The following is a 24,019-nucleotide window of genomic DNA, read 5'->3' as shown; positions in this document are numbered from 1 at the left end:
GTCCAGTCCTCTTGATGTTATTATACTCCTCCACTTATCAATTCCAAGGAGTTAGAATTATCCAATTATCCTCAATGCTTCTAAACATGGAGTAGAATAAACCTCCATAGATTCCAGGGCTTACACGCTACAGGTTGTGAGATGATTCAGGATCAAGAACCCCTAGGCATGATGGGCCTGCAACACGCTGGAACCACTTCCTCCTGCAACAAGACTGGAACAGTTAGCCAAAATGAGGAATGATTGCCAGGGCATGGGACAGCTGAGGTAAGATACAGGCCATCCCAAAGTAATGAATGGTTTTTTGTTTTCACAGACGTCCTTAAGTCGATTTTGTCCATAAGTTGGAAAATACACAAAAATTGCTCAATATGGTAACCGTACCACCTCAATATTGTAATAAAAGGCATCAAAAGCATATAGGACTGATAAGAATGAACAATTCCTAAAAGTAGAGAGAGAGTAAACTAATTCTGCCATTCATAGGAACGAACATATGTGTGTACGTTGGACTTTTGAATTTAATAATATTATGGGAGCTCCATTGTATGTATGAGCGTCCTTAAATTGGGCATCCATGACCCAGAGATGGCCTGTATACTTTAGTCTCATTCTGTTAATGCAAAGAGCTTTCACACATAGTTGTCTCTGGGGTGGATCTGTTCAGTTTGGCTTGAGACAACCACAGCTTTCCCAAGTTCAAGTTCAAGCTCAAGCTTGACTTTCAAGTTTAAGTTTATTGTCATAGGCATATATACCATGAAAGTTGGCTTTTTGCAGCAGCAACACAGTACATTACAAGCATAACAAGCATAAACTTAAATTAACATAAATTATACATAACTTACATGACAAAATAAACTAAAATATACATAACGGCATTTGTGGAAGTTGAGCGAAGAAAGAAATCTAGTCTGAGGTAGTGTTAGGGTTTTTCAGGTTGGTTCAAGAACTTGATGGCAGTGGGGAAGAGGCTGTTGTTGAACCCTGAGGTGTGGGTCTTCAGGCTCTGGTACCTCCTGCCTGATGGCAGCAATAAGACTGTGGGTGAATGCTGTGCTGGTGGCTAACATCTCCAAGGTGAGAGTGGCCTGTGTTTTACCTTGTTACCCTACATTAATCATTCAGAGTGTTTTAGGTTCTGGCCAGCAGTCCTGGGAACTGAGATGCTTCTCAGTAACAGTGACACCATTGTCCAGATCCAATGAGTAATGGCATTCTTACTATTTAAACCAGGCTGCTGTGGAAGGGCACATTAAACACACACATACTTTGACATGTATATGCATGTAGTTTTCATATGTGTGAGGATTTTGGTGGGGTTGGGGGTTGCAGTATGCCGGTCCCCCGAATCTATGCGTGCCTCTGGGCACGAGAGACTTTTTTCAGCAACATTCATGTCACGGATACTTAGCACTTTGTCTGTGCTGAATTTCATTTCAGTCGGCAGGGTTTGCAGGACAAGCTCAGTGAAAGAGCACTTACATTTCTGCCAAGGCACTGTGGCCCGCTGCCTGCTTTGCTTGCCTCTACCACTTTGTCTTGTGTTCGGTATTATTTGTAAAGTGCCACAAAAGCAGTCATGAGCCATGCAGTCAGGATAATTAATAGACGATTTACTGGGCCGTGCTTACGTGCTGATCCCCAGCCTACTGCTGTAATCATCAGCTAGAACTGGCTTCTAACAGCTACACTTCAGAACTCTCACTGTAGAGTATATTCAGCCCAACAGCAGTCAAATGCTCAAACCAGAAATGTCTTTGCATGAACAGAATGGGACCATAATATATTTTATTTTGCTTACCTTGTTGCCTGGCATACCAAAGTAAAGGCTGCATATTGTTTGAATGAGGCTGAGCTGAATATACTGGGGGAATCAAAGAGAGATCTATTTCCCCATGAATGAGAGGAGGAAGTCTGCTGCAGCCACACTGTGCTGTGCTTCTGTAGCCAGTGTGGAAAGCACCTTGATCAATTTGGAAATATGAATAAAGTTGTAAATTCACCTACAAACTGAAATTCATTCCATCCCCTCATTCTGCATTGTTAAGCTGGTTCTATTACATCCCTACTCATGCTCAATCAATTTGCCCGCACACCCTTCTATCTCTTTTCATGCCCTTCCTCATAGTCTCATCTATCCATCAACTACTGACGCTGTGAGGCACAGCCCAGAAATTGGCCATTTGGTCCAACTGGCCCAGGGAAATGTTCATATTCCACACAAGCCTCCTCCCATTCCAACTAACTCTTCCTACTGTGAACCAATATCTCCCCATTTCTTTCACACTCATGGAAACATGAAATGAGGGTGGAAAGCCCCAGTTAAATGTTTCAATGCTTTCTGCCTCAACAAAACTCCACATGACCACTTTACTCTGCCTGATGGTGACTACCTTCTATTTATTTATGACCCCCTTTATGGACTCTATTTCTCCTCAAATGCCCTAATGAACACCTTCATGATTTTAAAGACCTCTGTTGGGTGCCGTTAGGTGCCCAGCCTGCTCAGTGGGCTGGGCGGGGCTGGATCAGGACCTCTACCTGGAGTCTCTACTTGTGGCCCCCACTTGCTTGTCTTCAACCTGGGTCACCGCTGGGGGGGGCTGTGAGATCCAGACAGTGACTAGGCCAGCAACATACCAACATGTTAAGGCCTTGGTCCTGGAACACCAGGGCTGGAGCTTTGTTTTCAGTCAAAGCTGTTACAGATTTTAACAATTTTTAAATGAGTAAATGAAGATTTGCCTCAGCAATAAATTATTTTTAATCATAATTTTTTTAGAAGTTTGCAGTTGTTATTAATATCATTAATACAATTCATTGGCTTTTTTCCCATAAATATTCCACTGTTGAACTGCCTTAGGGATTAAGTTACAAATTGATCTGTTTGTCTATAGGATATATTTTCATTCTCCTTTTGCAGAAAACATAAATACAACACATTCCTAAATGGGAGTGTAGTTAAGAAAATTAAGATGTATATTTGGCCAGAAGATGTCAGGCACAGAATCCAACTGCACCCCCCACCACCCACAATTTTCTGTCTACCTCAACTCAGCACCCATACCCAGAGGAGGCTGGAGCTGTTGTTTGTCTACAGCATCATTCTTCCCTCTCCTATCCACTAGGAAATTGCAACCAGCAGGGGACTCAAGGAGATCCCCGTCAACCCTAGGCTGCCATTGCACAACAATCTTTAACATCCGCCATCTACATGTCTATTATCGTGACCTACTGAAGCTTGAGTCACCACACCAGCTCTGCATTAGACAGGTTTGTTATTACAGATCCCATAGCCTTCTCACTGGTTTCTACCTGCTACACTGTTAGTGGGTCTTGCTGAACAGGCTCTGAACAGGACAAGGCATGGGAGTGACAAACTTCTATGACTTTACATCACCCATACTGTAGCTGTGACAAAGCACAACCCATGCCAAGTATGGCAATGACTGTCTGCTGACGAAGTACAGCTCTGCATTACAGGAGCTCCACCTGGCCATTGAATGTGCTCTTGTGGGATATGGTGATTGCACACACGATAAGTTCAAGAGTCAGGAAGTTATGTTGCAGCTTTATAAAACTCTGGTTAGGCTGCAGCTGGAGTATTGCATTCAGTTCTGGTCGCCCTGTTCTTGAAAGGATGTGGAGGCTTTGGAGAGGGTACAGAAGAGGTTTACCAGGATACTGCCTGGATTAGAGGGCATGTGCTATAAGGAGAGGTTGGACAAACTTGGGTTGTTCTGTCTGGAGCGGTAGAGGCTGAGGAGACACCTGACAGAAGATCACAAAATTTTGAGAGGCTTAGAGTAGACAGCTAGTATCTATTCCCAGGGTCAATATGTCTAATACTAGAGGGCATGCATTTAAGACGAGAGGGGATAAGTTCGAAGGAGATGTGTGCGGCAAGTTTTTTTACACAGAGAATGGTGGGTGCCTGGAATGCACTGCCAGGGGTGGTGGTGGAGGCAGATATGATAGAGGCAATCAAGAGGCTCATAATTAGGCACATGAATATGCAGAGAATGGAGGGATATGGACCACGTGCAGGCAAAACAGATTAGGCGTTAGGGATGAATTTAATTAGGGGTCATTAGCTTAATTAGTTAGGCACAACATCGTGGGCCGAAGGGCCTGTTCCTGTGCTATACCATTCTATGTTCTATGATGAGTGGCTAGCTGGAGGAGAGAGAATTGCTCATCATACAATCTGCAGCCAGTGGCAATATTGAAGGCGTAAGAATGATGAGAAGATTCCTTCTCACATTCTCTCTCATCTCACATTTACAACTGATTCTATTGCTTTCCCCTTGTACTACCCTGACGTACTTATGTTTTGAAATGATCTGTATGGATGGCATGCAAAATTAAGTGTTTCACTGTAATTTGGTACATGTAACAGCAATAAACCAATCCCAATACCGATTTACAATTAACAGATACTGCGAACATGGATTTCTTCCCCACTCCTTTCCACATGGCCAAGAAGGGTTAGCCATTGCTTTGCCTCAGTCACGGTTTGGGATCTGCAGTCACTGGGCATGAACATCCTGCAACCATGGTTGGGGGGTGGGTGAGGGGGTCACCAGCTGCCCAGAGGCTGTGTTTGCATATGAGTTCTGTGCAGAGCATACAGTTTAAGGATTTCACTGGGGAGACCATGCGGATATCTGATGTGTATGTTCAATGAGATGGTTCTGCATTGTCAGGCCCTTTAGAAAACATAAGTAAAAAATCAAGGTATGTGAAAGAGTCTAGCACTAATCTTGCACTGGGCTTTCCATAGAACTTGGAGCCTTTCCTTTCCAGCAAGGATGTTGTGGGTAGCCTTAGCTCTCACTGCTTGCTACCCTAAAATCTTGCTGTCTGCTAGCCAGAGCATTGGCTTTCAATGCAGTACAAGCAGAAGCCATCTCGTTGAGTGTGGTACAGAAGCTCTGACTTCTGCTGTAGAAGCTCAGACAGCTGCTATGATGGTTCCGATACCATTGCTGTAAAGGGCTTGCAGGATATAACAGGGTGCTGAGAAGCCAGATTATAGGGATGGTTGCAACACCAGCCTGGGGAGGAACAGTGCATGAATCTGCTGACCTTTGTCCCAAAGACAGCAATCATGAACTGATTTGGCATATACTCTTGCTGTTGCCAGTCACTCAGCTGTTTAGACTGCTGGTGTTCCTAGACAGAAGCAGTACCTTATGTCCAGAGCTGACTGAGGTCCTTCTCCAAGCCTACTTGCAGCTTCCCCTATTAAAATTCAGTAACACCTTCTACCACCCATACTGAAGTTGGAGAACTCTTCTTATTCTGACACAAAGGCAGGAAATGCTGGAAGAACTGAGCCACTTAAGCAGCAACTGTGGGAAGAAGTACTAGTTAATGTTTCAGGTCAAAGACCCTTCAACATAACTGAGAAAGAGTGAAAGCAAGCTAGCCTAAGTAACAGGGAAGGTGGGGAAGGGCAATGGATGGAATATAGGGATCGTTTATAATCGGGTGAAATTATGCAGTCATTAAAAGCAACTTGATCTGTGAAATGTCAATGACTCCTGTCTTATTCGTAGTTCCTGGGCCTTGAGGATGACTGCAAAACAGGCACCTCGAAACATTGGCACCTCACCAGTTCTGTGGGCTTACAGATAGCTGATGATGTCAGTGTGGGACCTGCAGACTTTCATACAGGTGGGGCAAGAGATGCTTGACAAGGCCAATGAGTGAGTAGATCGAGAGGTGTTGCATTTATTCTGCCTTTACTCTAGGCTTCTGTGTGATCCCAACAAAGTGAATCAAGGTTCCCTAATGCTTCTCAATTTTGAGCAGTCATGCACAAGAGCATCCCAAGAACTGGTGAAGATGTCGCTTGTTTCTCCAGGATACTATGGAAACATCCTTGAATTATTTCTTCTGTCCACCTGATAATCTCTTACCATGACAGAGCTCAGTATCTGTTCTGGGCATCTGGTGTTAGGCACGTGAGAGATGTAGCCTAGCCATCGAAGATGGCCGGATGCAATTGAAACCTCAGTGCTGGGGATGTTTGTCCGGGAATTGATAATGATGTTAGTTTGCCTACCCTACCAGTTTGGATTTGGAGAATTTTACAGAGGCAACTTTAATAGTACCCTTCTAATGTTTTGAGGTGCCCGTTTTGTAGGTAATCCATATCTCAGAAGCATGCAGAAAGGTTTGTATGCCAAATTATTTATTAACATTATGCTTGCTACCTGATGACTTGCAACCTGTGATTTTAGCCAACAGGATCACCATAGAGCCAATCCCAGTGCAGACTGGAATCGAGCATGTCATCATTCCAATGCTCTCATCAATCTTCGTTGTTGTAATATTGCTCCAACAAGCTTCCTATAGCAGTGGAGCTAATCTATTGGATAAACAGAAAACTATGTAACCTCTTCAGAACCAAGATCATCCCAACCTCAGTCATCTAGATGTAGTTCCTAGATAATGCTAGGAAGTCAAGCTTCATTGTTGATTTGTTCACTGAAGTGTATGACTAAATGAATCTTATACCAGACATGTGTAAAACAAAGGTTTTACCCATCTCCCTTGGCAGATGTCACCAAACAGCATTCATCTGATTGCTTATTGCAGAATATTACTGGTGCAAAATGCCATGGGCTGCTTAATTACAATTGCTAGCCCTTAAATTAGGTCTTGTTTTGATGGTCTTTGAGGTGTGTCAATGAAAATAATTTATTAATATTATATATATATATTTGAATTTCCGTCAGATTTGACTGAGATTTGACCCCAACCAGGTATCATATACCCTAGTTTATGGAGGCAGAGAGTCAAAGAGAGATACAGCATTGAAACAGACCGTTTGGTCCACAGTGCTGACCATCAGCTACCTATTTACATTAATCCTATTTGTTATTCTCTCCACGTTCTCATCAACTCCCCCAGGTTCAACCACGTACTTAAAAACTAGGAGAAATTTACAGTGACCAATTTATCTAACAATATGCACGTCTTTGAGGTGTGGGAAGAAACCAAAACATCCCAAGGAAACCCACAGGGAGAACCTGCAAACTCCATACATTCAGCAGTGGAGATTAGGATTGAACCCAGGTCACTGGTGCCCATGAGGAATCAGCTCTACTAGCTGCACCTCTGTGCCACCCTAATATTTTCTACATTTATTCCATCATAAATCAAACCCACCTGAATTGTATGTCAACATTGGACATGCAATCTGGCAGCATCTCTACACCATATTGTACCATTGCACCTGCTAAATCGCTTTTGTTTCACCAGCCATATCCCCTCTGTGCACTGCGTGTTGGAACTGTCCTGATCCACCCACCACCAGATGTAACCTATAAAAAATCTTGAAGCAAAGTATTGCATTCTTGCCTATGTTGTATTCTGTTGCAAAAAAATTAACAATTTAGCATGAAACATTCAGTGCAACATAGTCAGATTCACTTTCTGGTCTCATTAATTTGAGGTTGGATTATAGCATCAAGTTTGGACATCGGACAAATTCTTCTCATGAGTTTTGCAGCTGTGAAACATTCCGCTGATGTACAACCATGAGCCAAAGGGATAAATGTGGCTCAAGGCAGCAAGCTACATCTCAGCACGATAGCCACTGTTACAATTCCTACCTTTCTAATCATTTTTATCCCACAGTGTATAAAGATTCAGCTTTCACACTTTGAGAACACCAGGTTATATGTAATACTGATAACGAACATCAGCTCTTGGATTCTTTCTCCTCTCCATTTGTCTTCTGCTTTTTATATTACTGTCTTGTTTCTTCAAAACTCACCTGCCTGCAGGATTAACATGTCCTTTTCCTGCTACTGTTTTGCAGAGCAACAGAATTTAATAAAGGTATAGGAGTTTCAGCATTTGTATTGAAGGTAAAAATCCTAACAGTACAATTTTAAAGAGAGTGCAGTGAAAATGTTACCAGTGGTACATGCACACAAAACCGTTGAAAGCTGAATAGATAATAAAATTAAGTGAAAGGGGTCCTTGGCTGACTAATAGAATGCAAAAGTAAGGATGTTATAATAAATCTCAAGAGCTGAGTGAGTTAAAGCTTAATTCAATTGAAAGCAGCAACACAAGTAGACATGGTGGTGAGAAAGCAATAGAAATGATATGAATTACAATACCTCTTCTATAGGCTTTAAGTGAGGTCATGATAGAAAAGTATGGGTGGCAATGATTTCACTGCACTCCCTTCAAAATTGTACTGTTTTGTTCATTTCGTAACTGTTCAAAATATTGACAAAATACAGTTGGCATCACATCTTTGTTGGTTTCATTGCTGGTTTAAGATAGATAACATGATAACGTATCAGCTGGGATAACGTGATTGAGTCCTTTGATGAAGTAATGGAGAGAGTTGATATGGGCCATGTAGCTGACTTTTGACAAATTACCACGTTTTGCCAAGTTAGTAAAACCGAGGACCAAGGAATTAAAAGGACAGTGGAACCATGTCTGTGAAAGTAAGTTCCCGAGGGGTCTTGACAAGGATGATGTGGAGAGGATATTTCCTCCTGTGGGAGAATCAAGATGTCACTGTTTAAAAATAATGGGTTTCCGATTTATAGCAAGATTTTGTTTCTGTCAGTGGCTGGTAATTCTTTGGAATTCTCTTACTCAAGAGCCATGGAATCAGAATCTTTGAATATTTTTGGGGCAGAGATTCTTGATACTGTAAGCAAGAGGGTTAAAGGTTATAGGGTTTGTGAGAATGTGGAGTTGAAGTTACAAAATGAACAAAACAGTACAATTTTAAAGAGAGTGCAGTGAAAGTGTTACTGGGGGTACATGCACACAAAACTGTTGAAAGCTGAATAGATAATAAAATAAAGCAAAAGGGGTCCTTGGCTGACTAATAGAATGCAAAAGTAAGGAAGTTATAATAAATCTCAAGAGCTGAGTGAGTTAAGGGTTAATTCAATTGAAGGCGGCAGCGCAGGTAGACAAGTAGTGAGAAAAGCATTTAGCATGCTGGCCTTCATCAGTCAGGGCACTGAGTTCAGGAGTTGGGACATTATGTTGCATTTGTATAAGTCGTTGTTGAGGCCGCACTTGGAGAACTGTGTCCAGTTTTGGCCACCCTGTTATAGTAAAGATGTGGTTAAACTGGAAAGAGTGCAGAAAAGATTTACGAGGATGTTGCCAGGACCAGAGGGCCTGAGTTACAGGGAGAGGTTGGCCAGGCTAGGTCTTTATTCCTTGGAACGTAGGAGAATGACCTTATAGAAATGTTTAAAATTATGAGAGGCAGATATAACGGTCTTTTCCCCAGGGTAGGGGAGTCCAAAACTAGGGGGCATAGGTTGAGGGTGAAAGGGGAAAGATTTAAAAGGCAACTTTTTCACACAGAGGGTGGTGAGTATATGGAATGAGCTGCCAGAGGAAATGGTTGAGGCAGGTACAATAGTATCTTCTAAGAAGCACTTGGATAGGTACATGGAGGGGCAGGGCTTAGAGGGTTATGGGCCAAATGCAGGAAATTGGGACTAGCTAAGTCGGCACCGTGGTCGGCATGGACACATTGGGCTGAAGGGCCTGTATCCATGCTGTATTGTTCTATGAATCTATGACTCTATGTGCTCAATTCTTGGAACAGTTTTGATAAGGGAAATAAGGAAAGCTGTTGACAGAAGGGTTGCTGAACTGCAAACTCACATTTAAGGTCACTGATATTCAAAGGGATTGTGGAAAATTTTAGTGGTAGGGAGGATTTTTGTTTTAAAGAAACCTGAGAGATAACTTACCCAGAGTTTTCCCTCCACAACATGGACTTATTTTTTTCCCACCTGTAAGAAAACCTGACTAGGCGTGGCTCACTGTTGGGCATGGTATGATCCAGCAAAGTCCGCAGGCCAGGGCAGGAGCAGGAGCAGGTTACTGGCCTTGTGAAAACCCAGTGGATCTCTGGGGACTCTGACTTCCAGTCCTGATGAGTACCAGTCTCTAAGATCAGCATAGCATTGGAGTGGTGGGTGACCAGTGGTAATAGAAGGTAAATTGGAAGGTTGTGGGAAAGTACTCCTGTTCCTTTTGGCCTACAGAAATTGTTGGAGAGGTAGCTGCCTTGGTCCTCCTGCAGCTGTTGGCTTTACCAAGACCCAGATTGTGGCTGCATTCAACATGACTGTCTAAAAACTATGCAGAATTCTAAAGAACATTCAGTGCTGTAACTGGAGCACCTAGTCTGTGTCTCACACGAGTCTGCTTACATCTCCCTTGCCTCGTTCCATCAGCATAACCCTCAGTTTCCACCTCCATTGTATCTTCCCTTCAATCAATAGTGAAGGCCCTTTCTGCAAGAAGGCCGGATTTACAATACAAACTCGTGAGAACCATATTGTATTTTAATTGTATGTATCCAGAGATCAATATTTTTGCTCATGTTTAAAGAAACAAATGTCATGGCTCTCATGGCTCCCTCTCTTTTCATCGCTGTTCCCCTCAATGAAGCATCTTTGCCTCCTCTTTGCTATTCTGTTGCCTCTGTAGTGCCTCCCCATTGTTCCAGTCTCTGCTGCCTCAACGCTCCAGTCTCTGCCCCCTCACTGCTCCAGTCTCTGCCCTCTCACTGCTCCAGTCTCTGCCCTCTCACTGCTTCATTCTCTGCCCCCTCACTGCTTCATTCTCTGCCCCCTCACTGCTCCATTCTCTGCCCCCTCACTGCTTCATTCTCTGCCCCCTCACTGCTCCATTCTCTGCCCCCTCACTGCTTCATTCTCTGCCCCCTCACTGCTTCATTCTCTGCCCCCTCACTGCTTCATTCTCTGCCCCCTCACTGTTCCAGTCTCTGCCCCCTCACTGCTTCATTTTCTGCCCCCTCACTGCTTCATTCTCTGCCCCCTCACTGTTCCAGTCTCTGCCCCCTCACTGCTTCATTCTCTGCCCCCTCACTGCTCCAGTCACATCCTCCGTGTTCATTCACTCACCACATCTTCAGTGGTTCTTTTCACTTTGCCAGATTTGTGTTGACCACTACTGTACTCCAATGTTACGCAGAGAGAGATCTGTACCCATCAGTACTATACCCCAGTGTTGTATAGTTACAGGCCTATGTTCACCATTACAGTGGCCATTTTATATTGTCCTGCACCCATCAGTTCTGCCCCTCTGTGTTACATAATGACAGGCATGTGCCATTCATTACTGTACCCCAGGATTACACAGTGACATACCTGTGCCCATTGGAGGTGTATCCCAGCATTGCACCATGCCAGATCTTGGCCCACTGGCACTATACCCCATTGTTATAAAATGACAGACCTGTGCCATCAGTAAGGTCTGCACCTGTTTAATAATGACAGATCCATGCTCACCATTACAGTACACTCGAGTCCAGAGATGGATATGACTTGCATTTGGCCTCAGGCCAAGAGATTGGATTGGTTGGGTCCTGAGTTTTGATGCCTGGCATAGGGTTGGTCCTTGGAAAGGCACTAACTGATGGTGTCGGGAGGGACCTGAGGATCGGCATCTGGAATGTCCTGAAGACATGTGTCTGGAGGGTCTTGAGGGTTGGAACCAGAAAGATCCCAAGCATTCAAAGCAGCAGGAAGTACAAAACGGGCTCTTACAGCTTTAATGTTGTTTATGCTATTATTTTACCTGGGTCACAGGAGGAGTGAGGCTGCAGCTCCACTAGCTGCACCAGTGTGCTGCTCCCATGATTCTGTTGTGTAAAATAATAGCATAAACAACATTAAAGCTGTAAGAGCCCATTTTGTACTTCCTGCTGCTTTGTATAAAGAAGGCTGTAAAGCATTGCTTCAGGAGGGCCCTTTAGCCTAGAATTGGGTGGGTCCTAAAACGTGGAATCAGGAGGGTCCCAAGACATGGTCGGTAGGGTCCTGAAGCTTGGTGTCAGTCTTAGGGTTTGCTGAATTTTAGTGGCTAGGTGAAGGGCTAGATTTGTTTTTAACTGTGGATTGAGGCACGTGTGCAATGGTGCAATCAATAGTGCAATGGAATCTCCTGCATTTACCCAGGAGTCCAAAAAGGGCCTTAGTTCAACATGGAAAACATAGAAAAACAGTCGGCACTCAATTCTTTGTGCCTTCTCTGCCATTCACTATCATCGTGGCTGATTCTCCATCTCAAACCATGTTCACAGTCACAGAGAATAAATGCAAATTCCACATGAACAGCATCAGAGGTCAGAATTGAACCTGGGTCACAGGAGGAGTGAGGCTGCATCTCCACTAGCTGCACCAGTGTGCTGCTCCCATGATTCTGTCGTGTAAAGTAATAGCATAAGCAACATTAAAGCTGTAAGAGCCCATTTTGTACTTCCTGCTGCTTTGAGTAGATACTGCACTGTCACTTTTGGCTTACAGAGAACAATACAAGCTACAAACATCACCCCCTCCCCTTACCTCTTTTAGAGCCCATTTTAATTCACACTTTCATGTTACCAACTCAACATCTTCCGAACTAATATTTTCCACAATTTACCCCATGAAATTTTTCAGTATGTTGAACGGCACTGTCAGATCATCTTTTAACCTTCTCCATTAATATTCAAAAAGGTTATAGTTGGTTTAAACTCTCCCCAGTGCATTCTCTGGTGTCATATTGTCAAATAACTTCTGTACAACCTTCAAAACATAAAATAAAATGCCCAAAGCTATTTAAAACTGGGTTGATTTTCAACCTGCTCCCATGGTACAAATCTGGAATAAATTTTAAGGGAAATGAAAACCTAAAATAAGTCATCAAACTGAAAAGATGTTTTTTTTTGTTTGAAGGGCAAATTGACAATTAGGATTGGCCTCCCCTGACCAGATTTCTTCACCCCGTCCTTTTCCTTCTTCTTCTTGTACATGGGCCTAGTCTTTGGGCTTTCTCTGCTTCTCTGATTTCCTGCCACAGAACAGTAGGTTTTCTGTCTGTGATGAACACTTGGAATGAGCTGGCAACAATGGCAATGGATCAGCACTGCACATGGATTGTTGACATTGGTACTTAGACACTGCATACTTCCAGGGTGGGCAAACAATACTTTCACTAACTTGAATCTCAATTCACCAAGTAGAGTGAGTTGTAGTAAATATGTGTGCTTATGATTTGTAAGTCAGGATGGATGCAAATTGACTTCTACAGATTTTGCAACCTGAATTTTTTTTCCATTTGCCGAGGGCTCCACCTTTGTTTCCATTTTGAACTGTTGAAATGTTTCTTTTTCCCATTAAATGCCTCCATCTTTAGCTATTTCCTCTCTTTTTAATTTATAGATCAAGTTTAGCTTTTAATTTAAAATCAATTTTGAAGTGTTTTTCTTGTTTTTGCTATTTTTCTCAGTTGGGTGAGTTAGCATTGAGAGATTCAGCAGCAGAAGGATAGAAAAAATTACATTTTCAAGGAAGAGCAAAATGGCGTGTTCAGAGAATTAATCTGGTATCCTCAGTCCTCTCTTTCACATTGATTTGCCATGTAAGCATTGCTGTCCTCGTCAGTGAAGCCATCTGGTCCCCACTTGTCACATGGTTAAGATTAAGTATGTGCCATGTGAAAATACCAATAAACAATAACATCATGTTGTAATATAAATCTTTACCTGACCACACAGCAGAGAGCTGATCTGTCAATGCATTACTGAAAAGTGTAATCTTTTACTTTCAAAGTCCATCAGTTCCGCAAGATTAAATAATCTCTCTCTACACAGAACCAATCATTATTTGTATAACTAAATAAGTTTTCAGGGACCAAATACATCAATCGTTAATTCATTCACAAGTCTAGCACTGAAACTGCGAAAAGAAGTAGTCTTGCAGTCAATATTTCACACAGCTTCATTTCATTTTGCAGTGGAAGTAACGAATAAGCTTCTTGAGGTGATGACATGAGATAAAAATAATCGTCGCCTTGGAAAACAGGGATTTGCATGGATTCACGACAATTTGTGTGCCTACAAGAATTTATGAAAAGTGAGAAGTATTTGACCAACTGAAGAGATGAGTCAGTGCATTGGGAATGAAGTTACAGTATACATTTATAGATGTGTATTACTTTTCAAAGACATTTGTCTCAATCAATAGCAGCTTGTATTTATGATGGTGCTCTTAATGCAAGAAAGTGGCCCCAGGTGTTTTCCAGCATAGTAATCAGACCAAAATTAACATAAAGAGTGGCATATTATAGGTGACTAAAAACTTGATATAAGAGATCGATTTAAAGAATAAGAGAGAGATAGAGGGACAGAGGTTTAAGGAAGTCTAGATGAAGGCATCTCTGTGATAAAAATTACTTCATTTGATATTAAACAGGATGTGGATAAGAAATCTATCAAAGGCAAAGAGTAGAATTGTGGTCAATGTTTTTCTTTAGAGTGGAAGGTGGTAAACAATAGTGGGTGTCACTGGACAAAATTGGGCAGAAAATTACAGATAATACAAAAAGAATGGAAGAAAGGGTTAGAAGGAGAGCTCTTATGAGAATTCAGAATTATGAGGGCTTTGATAAAGTAAATTATGAAGGACTATTTACATGAATTTGTAAATAATTTGTAAATGGTAATTTGAAAATTGGAAGCCGTAAATTTGAGATAATCACCAAAAAAGTGTTTTGGAATTTATTTTCATGCAGAAGTATAGGGTCCTTATTTAAACAGTATTGGAAACCATTAGAATGTTTCCAGCACACTCTCTGAACTGATATGGCGAGCAGAACACTTCTAGCTTGGAATGGGCATGACCAAACCACTTGCTGATGTTGGACTCTGAGGTGGTCACTTTACACAACTGAGCTTCTTGAACATATATTTTGCTCATATTTTCTGAGATCCTGAAACATACAAAGTTGCTATTGCCATTTCTCTGTAAATCATTCTGACATACCTCTCCATGTACAAAAACATTACTGATACATAAGTTGTTGAGTGTGAGACCCCTGAGGCTAGTTATTGTTGCTAATGTCCTGTAACCTCACCTCAATCAGTACATGATATGCAACTTTCCTGACCACACCTAGCTGTGTCTGTTATCCACAGGAATGCTGGGATAATTTTTGTTATTACATTTTTAATTATAATAAATGACAATTGTTTTATCATGGCCTTTCAATAAGGAATTACATTCTCTAAACCTTTTGTTGCGGAGTATGGCTTCCTTTTGTTTTTCTGTAAAATCTGCTCATCTTGACACCCGGGTTTGCTGCGGATTTCTGGGCTTTGCTGGAATGCAATGTTTAGCTGCAAAATGAAACCCTGCAAATTATCCTGAGGCATGAGATTCTGTTGCATTCCCCTACCTCTGAAATGGTTATGTTTCTGTCACTTTATGCTGTGTTATTCTTCTCATCTTCTGTGAGTTTGAAGATCCTTTTTGCAAGCAGCAGGAGCTGGTCATTTATTCACTGATTCTGCTGCACTGAACTTACACCACACTGTGTTCGACCACAACTTATTTCAGAACCTGGTGTGGGTTCAGTTCCCTCTGATTCCAAATTCACTAATGGCAACAAAAGTTCCACTGCTCTGCAACAGGTTTTCAATTGGCTGATAAAAGCACAAACACATCATTCACACCACTTAGGCGGCAGAAGTCAAATGTGTCAGTTTGCTAAAGGATGGATTTTAAAGCATATATTGCAAAAGTTACTGTAATTAATATGAAGTCACAAGAAAGACTGCAGATGCTGGAAATCTGGAGCAACACACAAAATGCTAGAGGAACTCAGCGGGTCAGGCAGCATCTGTGGAAGGAAGTGGACGGTCGATGTTTTGGGTCGAGACCCTTCATCAGGTCCTGCAGGTCCACATCAACATTTTGTGTGATTAATAGGAATATTTTGAAATATTATACAGAACATAGACCATTACAGCACAGTACAGGCCCTTCGGCCCACAATGTTGTGCCGACATTTTATCCTGCTCTAAGATCTATCTAATCCTTCCCTCCCACATAGCCCTCTATTTCTCTATCATTCATGTGTCTATCTAAGAGTATCTTAAATGTCTTAAATAATTCTTGAAAAAAAAGGGGATCCAATTCAGTTACCTTTCTGATTATGGAACAAAGGTTCTACTAAAGGTCTTAAAATGGAATTCTACCCAATCATAATTCATATATCAAGTCACAGAGTCATAGAAAGATAAAGCACGGAAACAGGTCCTTCAGTCCACCAAGTCCACACTGATCATCAACCACCCATTTACACTCATTCTACATATGCTCCCACTTCCTTTATTTTTAATCTTTCTTGGAGTGAATTATTAAAATAAGACTGAAGCCCAGTTGCAAACAAGTTTCAGGCCCAAATCTATTGATGTTCATAAGCCATTTTAATTATGCATTATTCTTATGTCATAATGTTCTTTTTCAAAAATGTTCATATGCATTTTCCAGAACCTGATAGATTTTCTTTCTGCCATTTATCACAGTGGAGAGAACTCTCAACATGTTTTGTAGAAGGGCCTCTCCAGCAGCTGATTCTTCTTCTGTTTGGCTCTGGTGATGCTTAATATCCCAGCACTAAAGTCAAAAACTTGCTACAATGGCCATTATATCTTAAGAAGAATTTAATATGAATTGGTGGATCATGTTGTGTTGGAATTAAATAATTTTAATACTTTCTCGCATCTGGTTGTTACACAGAGAGTACACAATACTGTCTTAAATATTTAATCATTTATATCACTTTACCTTCTGCTAGTATAAAGGTGATCATGAGGTAACCTTATTCATTATTGAGTTAAAACGTTCTAAGGATCAGCACAGGTTATATTGTCCTTCACACCGTTGCATTGTGATGGGAGTGCTATATATGTGAAATACCTACTGACATCATAGGGAAATCTATTTACAGATTTTCAGCTGGCTGCAAGAGGACTTTTTTCTAAAAAAAATGTGAACTTCATTCTTCAATGGAAAACTCTGGGCTTAATGGCATAATGAAGACAGAAGGAGAACCCCGGCAGAAAAAAGTCAGGTTTCGAATATCTTCTGCAAATAGTGGAAGGGTGCTGAAAGAAGTGTACACTGATGGAGACCTGGTGGGTTTGCAAGTGTCTGAATGTGCCCGCATTTCTGAGACTGAGCAAGGCGGCAGTTACAGTGAAGTGAATGGATATAACGAGCAGCATTTCTCCCTGGAAATTGATGGCAGTGAAAGTGAATGCGATGACATGCTTCTGTTAGCGAGCACCACAAAAGACAGAGGAATCTATAGAAAGAGAATTAATATCTTGAGTAAAAATGGTACAGTAAGAGGTGTCAAACACAAAGTCAGTGCTGGACAGGCACTTTTCAGTAACTTGTCAAATGGTGCTGTTCAGGTACGTCGTTAAGAATATAAAGATTGTTCAAACTGGCTTTTACCTCTGGTAATGGTAATTAATGCCAGTGCTGGCTTCTCATTTTTCTTTAAATGTGTAATATCAAAATATTCGCTACCGTACAGTAATCTTAAAGATGTTAGCAAGAATCTTGAAACTTATCAGGGAAGGTGAGGTGGTACCAGCTTCTAATACCGCTGAAGCATTAAATTTAATGCGTAGTTTTAATGTATTTAATGTTCAACGACACTATAGCCATAAATAGGTCATTTGGTTTCTAGCTTGTTGTTTACTTCCTTTCAGAAAACAGTGCGTGGTAGTATCAGGAGTCCAAGCTGAGCCACAGCAGAAGAAAATTCTTTTGTGTTTTCTGTCGCAGTAAACATATGATGTAACAATGTCAAAGGTCATCTGCTGTTTGAACACAGTACTCACAACTGAGATATAAGGAAATAATGTTTATAACTGCGTTGCTTGTGGATTTCCATTTGATAAATTATAGAAAGGTTGACATTTGTATCCTTTTATTTGCAAGGAGTGTATACGTTTTCAGTTTTAACAGTTACTTTTATTTTGTTCTGAAAGGACTCATTGTATTGGAATGGCAACTGTTCAGTTTTGTTTTGTGATTGTGGCTGATCATATTCATAATATCTTAATCATGTTGATAAATGTTTGTAAATTGTTGTATTCATTTGTCAGGTTAGTTAGCAATGAAATGCATTTCCCACTGTTAAATGTAATTAATAAATCCTTGTCCTCTGATTTTCCTACCCTCAATTTGCATCAAAGTTTTGGAAGCCCAATTTATAAACATTGATAATTTTTCCAGTTGCTTAGCTTCCAGACTTATTAGCAAAACTCAGTAAATATATTGTCCTTTTTCAAATTCTGTCCTTCTGTTGCAGCTGTGTTGCATTTGAATAACACTTCCTTTTTTGCTATTTTAAAATATTAGCTATTTATTTAAATAGGTTAATATTTCTGTTCAAGTAATGGATCAGAGATATATTACTGAGTTAAATATTTATAATCCTGCAGACAGTAATTTTCAGGCTTAAAACTCTTTAACCACTGTGAAATGCTGCAAATAAATACATAGATTTTACAGCACAGGAGCAAGCCACTTGGTCTAGTTGCTCCATCTTCACACAAGCCTTCTCCCGTTCACTTCACTTGACCAGAACAAGCTTTTCCTTTCTCCCTCACAAATTTATGTAGTTTCATCTTAAATGTGTTCATGCCTTTCGCTTCAACCAATCCATTTGTTAGCAATTTCCACATCTTCTCCATTTTTCTTTCTTGAGAAATAAACTCCAGATTGTTTGTAGTTTTTATGGCATTGTTAACCTGAACTGCTACTTCTAATGATTTATGTATCTGTGCTCCTTATCTTTCTTTACTGCTTTCAGACACATATATTTCAAGGAGTGGGTGGTCTTCATTCATTCCATCAAATGCAAGTGAGTATTGGCCTTTAAGTGTAATACCACATCAAATTTTACTCAGGTCCTTTGATAGCAATTCTTCTCCCCCGCACCCAATAACCACTTGCGCATAGTCACATTTTAAATGAGGAACTCAGACCCTTGGACTGAAGATCTGTGGATCATTTCAAACATAAATATTTCATTTACCTTTGCTAATTTTTTGCTCAAGAATTACAATGAGATCTTTTGCCTTGTCTGCTTTCCTTTAACAATGTAGTGTTAATTCTTTAAACATCTTTTCTACTTTTGTACTAATATGTAATGTGTAACAAATCCCAATGGTGAATTTCATTTTCAATATTCTCTGTCCACTTGCAAAGTACCGACGGAAATCTTTGAATCTTATCTGTTTATGATCACTCTGCAACATCTGTAACATTATACTTTGTTTTTTTATCATTCTCAACATGATTATTTGTAAACGTGATATTAATCCTTGCTATGTGTGTCCAGTTGCAATACTACCACTTATTTAACGTTATCAATTCAATAATATTTCATAATAATACTTCAGATTTCAACCAAAAATATTTTGTGAAACACTTCATGAGTGAATTTCCTTGTACTCAGGACTGGAACTTTGAACACCTGTCATGATTTGGAACTTTGCCCTCATGTTAGAAAATCATAGGCACATCACCCATGATATACAAATATTTATTGACACAGTTTTGCCCTACCATTCACCGAACTTGGAAAATTACCTCATTAAATGAATAAATTGACATTATTCACCAATTCAATTACAGCATCAAATGGACCTCACATCTACAAGCATTAGATCCTGTAAAAAATTTAAAGCCAAAATTTGAAATAGAAATTACCAATGTAATTACTTGTGATGAAAAAATCTAATCTAAACTCATGCATATTTATAAATGAAAATGTTTTCTGAGAATATTAACATTTTGTCATGGAAAATCAGTATGGAAAGGTTTTATCATTAGTTGTTGATGAACCACTGAACATAATTCTGGAAAATATTTACAAACTTTTTTGAAGTAACGGAAATTTATAATGTTCAAAATAAAATTCCAAACAAAATATTTGATAAAATCATAATTAAATTGGCCACTAAATTGTCTTTTGTGTTTTTATTCATACTTCCATTCAAAATTTAAGGTACAAAGGCAGGAGCTTGATTGAACATAAGTAACTCACAGTATTAGGGTAGAATATTCAACCATTTATATAGTATTTTGTATATGTGTGGTTTGCAGAATTTCCTAATTTGCCATTCATACATCAAGAAGAAAGATAAAACAATATGATCTTCTCATCCTCTGAGAATGTGCTGATTATGTTGCTTTTTCCAAAGGAAAAGAGAAGCAATATAAAGATTCAGTTCTCAGTTTTACTTCTATGAAGTTAGATACCAAAATATTAAAAAAAATGTTTTTTATATATTTATGGAAATCTCTAAAGCAGATATATATATATGTCTGAGATCCCTCTGATTGGAAACATTATGACTGCACTGCATTTTAGGATAAGTTGCAGAGCCGGGATTTCCTGATGTCTCATTCAAATGCTGTGGGCAAATGTGAGACACTGCTGGATATGCCCCACTATAAAGAAAAAGAATAATCTGGGTTTTAAAGGCAGTAGCATTATTTTAGTGGAAGATACAGTCAAAAACACAGAAAAGGCCGATCCTTATTTACTTCCAGTTTGTTTATCTGCAAACAGTATGACGATGCTTGGCACAGTCTTTATTTTTTATTGTGCTAATAGCTGTGATCTGTATGAGAGTAGTCTTCACAATGACGTGAAACCTCTATTCTTACTTGATTGAGTTCATGCCACTGTGCTTTGGGTCGGATGGCAGGAGCAATCCAAGCAATAATCTAGGCAGAACCACAGTCTACTTTGGAAAGACCTGGCAAGAGGTCGGCATTGTTTGGCAAGCAGTAGATGGAGAAGTAAATGGAAGTGTGAGTACAGGGAATGTTTTCATAAGAATGACAAGAAGAGAGTAGTCAGATTGTGAGGCTTCTCATTTATTCCAGCAAAGGAGCCAATTCTACTCGATGAAAGGTATCGTGGGTGTGTGACTGGGAATGGGGTGGTAGTGGTGGAAGAAACAAGATTTTCATCAATGTCTGACATTTTAATGGAATTCTTTATCAAGTTGTTAAGCAGCTAAATTATTTTAATTCAGTTAAATAAACTTCAACTTGTCCATTCAGATGAATGAAGTCCACACTGTGATTCAGAATCAACAAAGCCGGGAGTGTGTGGGAGAATTTTTCCTCTGAATGACATTGTGCTCTTGGAGGAAAGCTGACATTTGCATGTCTAGTCTTAAACAGACACTAGGAAAACCACAGGGGAGTTATGTCTGCACAGGAACAGAATTATAGGAAAAGATTAATACTTCCATTTCTATGAATTGCAACAATTTTCAGGTGACATTCGGGAGTAGAGCAGAGGAAAATTAGCCTTGCTATTTCAATTCTAGTAGTCAACACTCATTGAAGAATCAGTTAACCAATATAAACTACTTTTGACAATAATTTTGATATAAAAGCTTTATCACCCAGAGAAATTATGACATTTTAAATTTTCAAGGTAAGTTTTCATTCTAGAAATGTATATGTTTATAAGTTATTTTTCATTTTCCTTAAATCTTTTGCATGCCTAGAGTACAGGCTGAGAAAGTGAATACCTCAGACATGATTTTCCACCACTAATCTTAAGAGAAAGATAATTTATTCTTAACTGTATTAAAGTAATGGCACAAGCTAGTGACTGCAGATGATAGGGAAAAGGATTTATCTTTGGTACTAGAGAAGCCCAAGGGGTCTCAAGGGTTGTGTGTCTGTGGAACTCCCTTCTTCAAAGGACAGTGGATGCAGAGTCTTTGAATATTTTCAAGGTAGAGGGAGGTAGGTACTTGGTTGTAAGGGTTGAAAGGTACTGTAGGTAGACAGGCATGCAGAGTCAAGATTACAATCAGATCAGCCATGATCTTATCAAATGGTGGGGAAGTCACTGGGGGCCAAGTAACATACTCCTGCTCCTAATATGCGTGCTTATAGATATGTGTATGAAGGAGATGGAGTTGAAATTGCAAATGGGAAGATGGCCCATGTTGGAATTTGATGTCCCAGAAGAAGTCAACAATACTTTTGATTGCATTCTTCTTTTCCATTGGTCTGGTGGGGCCCTCTCCTCTATCAATACACTCAGATATCAGTTAGTGGATGAGCAATCAAATCACATTATGAAACTGAATCCAGTAAATCTAGTCATTGTGAGTTAGCACCAAAAACGTTAATCATGTCAGGTTGTTGGAAAACTCAGCCGGTTCACAAATGTGCTTCAGAGGATCAAACCTACTACCACTATCTGGATCAACCTCTTCATGACTTTAATCCTAGGTTTTGTGGTTTACTGTTAATGTCGGATTTAGTGGCCCAGTCAGCCAGCTACTTGTAAGCAACCACAACAAGTAAAGAAGAAAAGGAAATCAGATTTCTTTTTATGCATTCTTCAGGTGGTGTTGGAAAGGCCAACATTTATTGCCCATCTGTAAATGCCCTTGAGAAAGTGGTAGTGAACTGCCTTCTTAAACCGCCTTAGTCCTTCTGGCAAAGGTGCTTCCACAGTGCCATTGGGCAGGGAATTCCAGGATTTCAACTCAGCAATGATGAAGGGGTAGTGAGATATTTCATGAGGTGGAGTAGGCCACCAGCAGGGACCAGGGAAATTGAAAACAAAAAAAAACCTGTCGATGCTATAATACGGAAATGCAAACAGAAAATGCTGGAAACACTCAGGAGGTCAGGCAGCATCTGTGGGAAGACAAATGGAGTTAACATTTCAGGTCGAAGACCCTTCACGTTGGGTAGCAGAACCACCCTGGCCAACAGCTCTCCTCTGTTAAACTGTCTTATAAATACATCTGGTGTTTGATTAATTAAAAGCATGAATATGAAGTGAAATTAAAAAAAACTTGAACTTATCTTTTTAATTAAGGCCAGCAATCTCACTTTGCTGTTTATATGCCATCACGTTGAGACCAACAGCAGAATGGAAAGTCAACTGCACCGCATGTCTCCGGCTTCTGGATCGCAGTGCACGGACAGGAAAGTTGAAGATACACAGAACATTAGTGGTGGAACCGCTGCCCACTATGGAACTTGATCCACCTCATTGACTCCAGAACTTGTGAATCCAAACGACTTGCTACAAAATAAAGGGCTGGTCATTTAAAACTGAGATGTGTAGAAATTTCTTTTCACAGTGGGTAGTGAATTCCTGGAACTCTCTGCTCCAGAGGGTGATGGAGGCCAGATCATTAGATATTTTTAAGGTTGAGATAGATAAATATTTGAAAGATTGAGGAATTGAGGGTGATAGGGAACTAGCACAGAAGAGGAATTCAGGCCAGCTTATGGGGTGGTGGTGGGGCAGGACTGGGGGACTTGACATACTCCTGCTCCTATTTTCTTATGCTCTTGTGACTTCAGGTTATAAAAGGAAACAGTACTGAATAAAGCAAGGGAATATATTATTCTTTGAGTAAGTGACTTGGTTGTCTCCAGTTGCAATGGCTTGGCAGCAATGTCAATGGCCAAGCCTCCTTGGTCTTGAAGGAAATAACTGCGAACCTGCTTCAATACAGAAGGCAGGTAGAGATGTCAGGAGCAATGTATCTTTGAGTAAGTTTGAACCAAGTGAAGTTACAACACAGAACTAACTGCATGCCAAACTCCAGGAATGGCAGGCTGAGGATAGAGCTATGGAGTCCTACAACCAAAAGGTGAGGTCAAGTTCCGGTATAGCCAATCATATCCTGTGGATTATAATGCTAGATACCTGGGCAGCAGGAGCAGAATACTCCGTGAACTTACACATCTTCATCCTGGGTGTGGTCTACACAGTGCAAGGAGAAGGATGAAAAGTTAGCAGGTGCCTTCTGCCAGAAGGGGTTCAATCAAATGTCATATTTGATATTGCCCAAAGTCCAGGCCTCACAGCTGCCATTTCCAACCAATGTAGTTCAGCTCATGTGGTATTAATAAGTTTACAAAGCAAAAAAATCTGGACTCTGACAACATCCCAGATGTAGAGCTGAAGACATGTGCACTGGGCAGCCATTATCCTTGTCAAGCTGTTGTGATACAACCATGAAGCTGACATCTCTATGATAACATGGAAGTTTTCTCCATCCAGAGAGTTAAAGTAAATCTTATCCACCAATAATCTCCACTCAACTGCCAGAAAAGTTATGGAG

At 40.4% G+C, this 24,019-nt stretch overlaps 1 protein-coding gene across 1 annotated transcript in view; it reads left to right on the top strand.

Annotated features, from left to right (window-relative positions):
• The first annotated feature begins 16,903 nt into the window (after nucleotides 1-16,903).
• The window catches only part of grxcr1a (glutaredoxin and cysteine rich domain containing 1 a), a 44,365-nt gene continuing 37,249 nt past the window's right edge, over nucleotides 16,904-24,019 (top strand). The window contains exon 1 of the mRNA XM_052040289.1: nucleotides 16,904-17,287. Coding sequence (XP_051896249.1) covers nucleotides 16,904-17,287 — 384 coding nt within the window. The remainder of the gene's footprint in view (nucleotides 17,288-24,019) is intronic.

This window comes from Pristis pectinata, chromosome 2, assembly GCF_009764475.1.
Source record: "Pristis pectinata isolate sPriPec2 chromosome 2, sPriPec2.1.pri, whole genome shotgun sequence".
Taxonomy (NCBI): domain Eukaryota; kingdom Metazoa; phylum Chordata; class Chondrichthyes; order Rhinopristiformes; family Pristidae; genus Pristis; species Pristis pectinata.
Note: the sequence above shows the minus strand (reverse complement) of the source record. Positions and strands in the feature narration are given on the sequence as shown.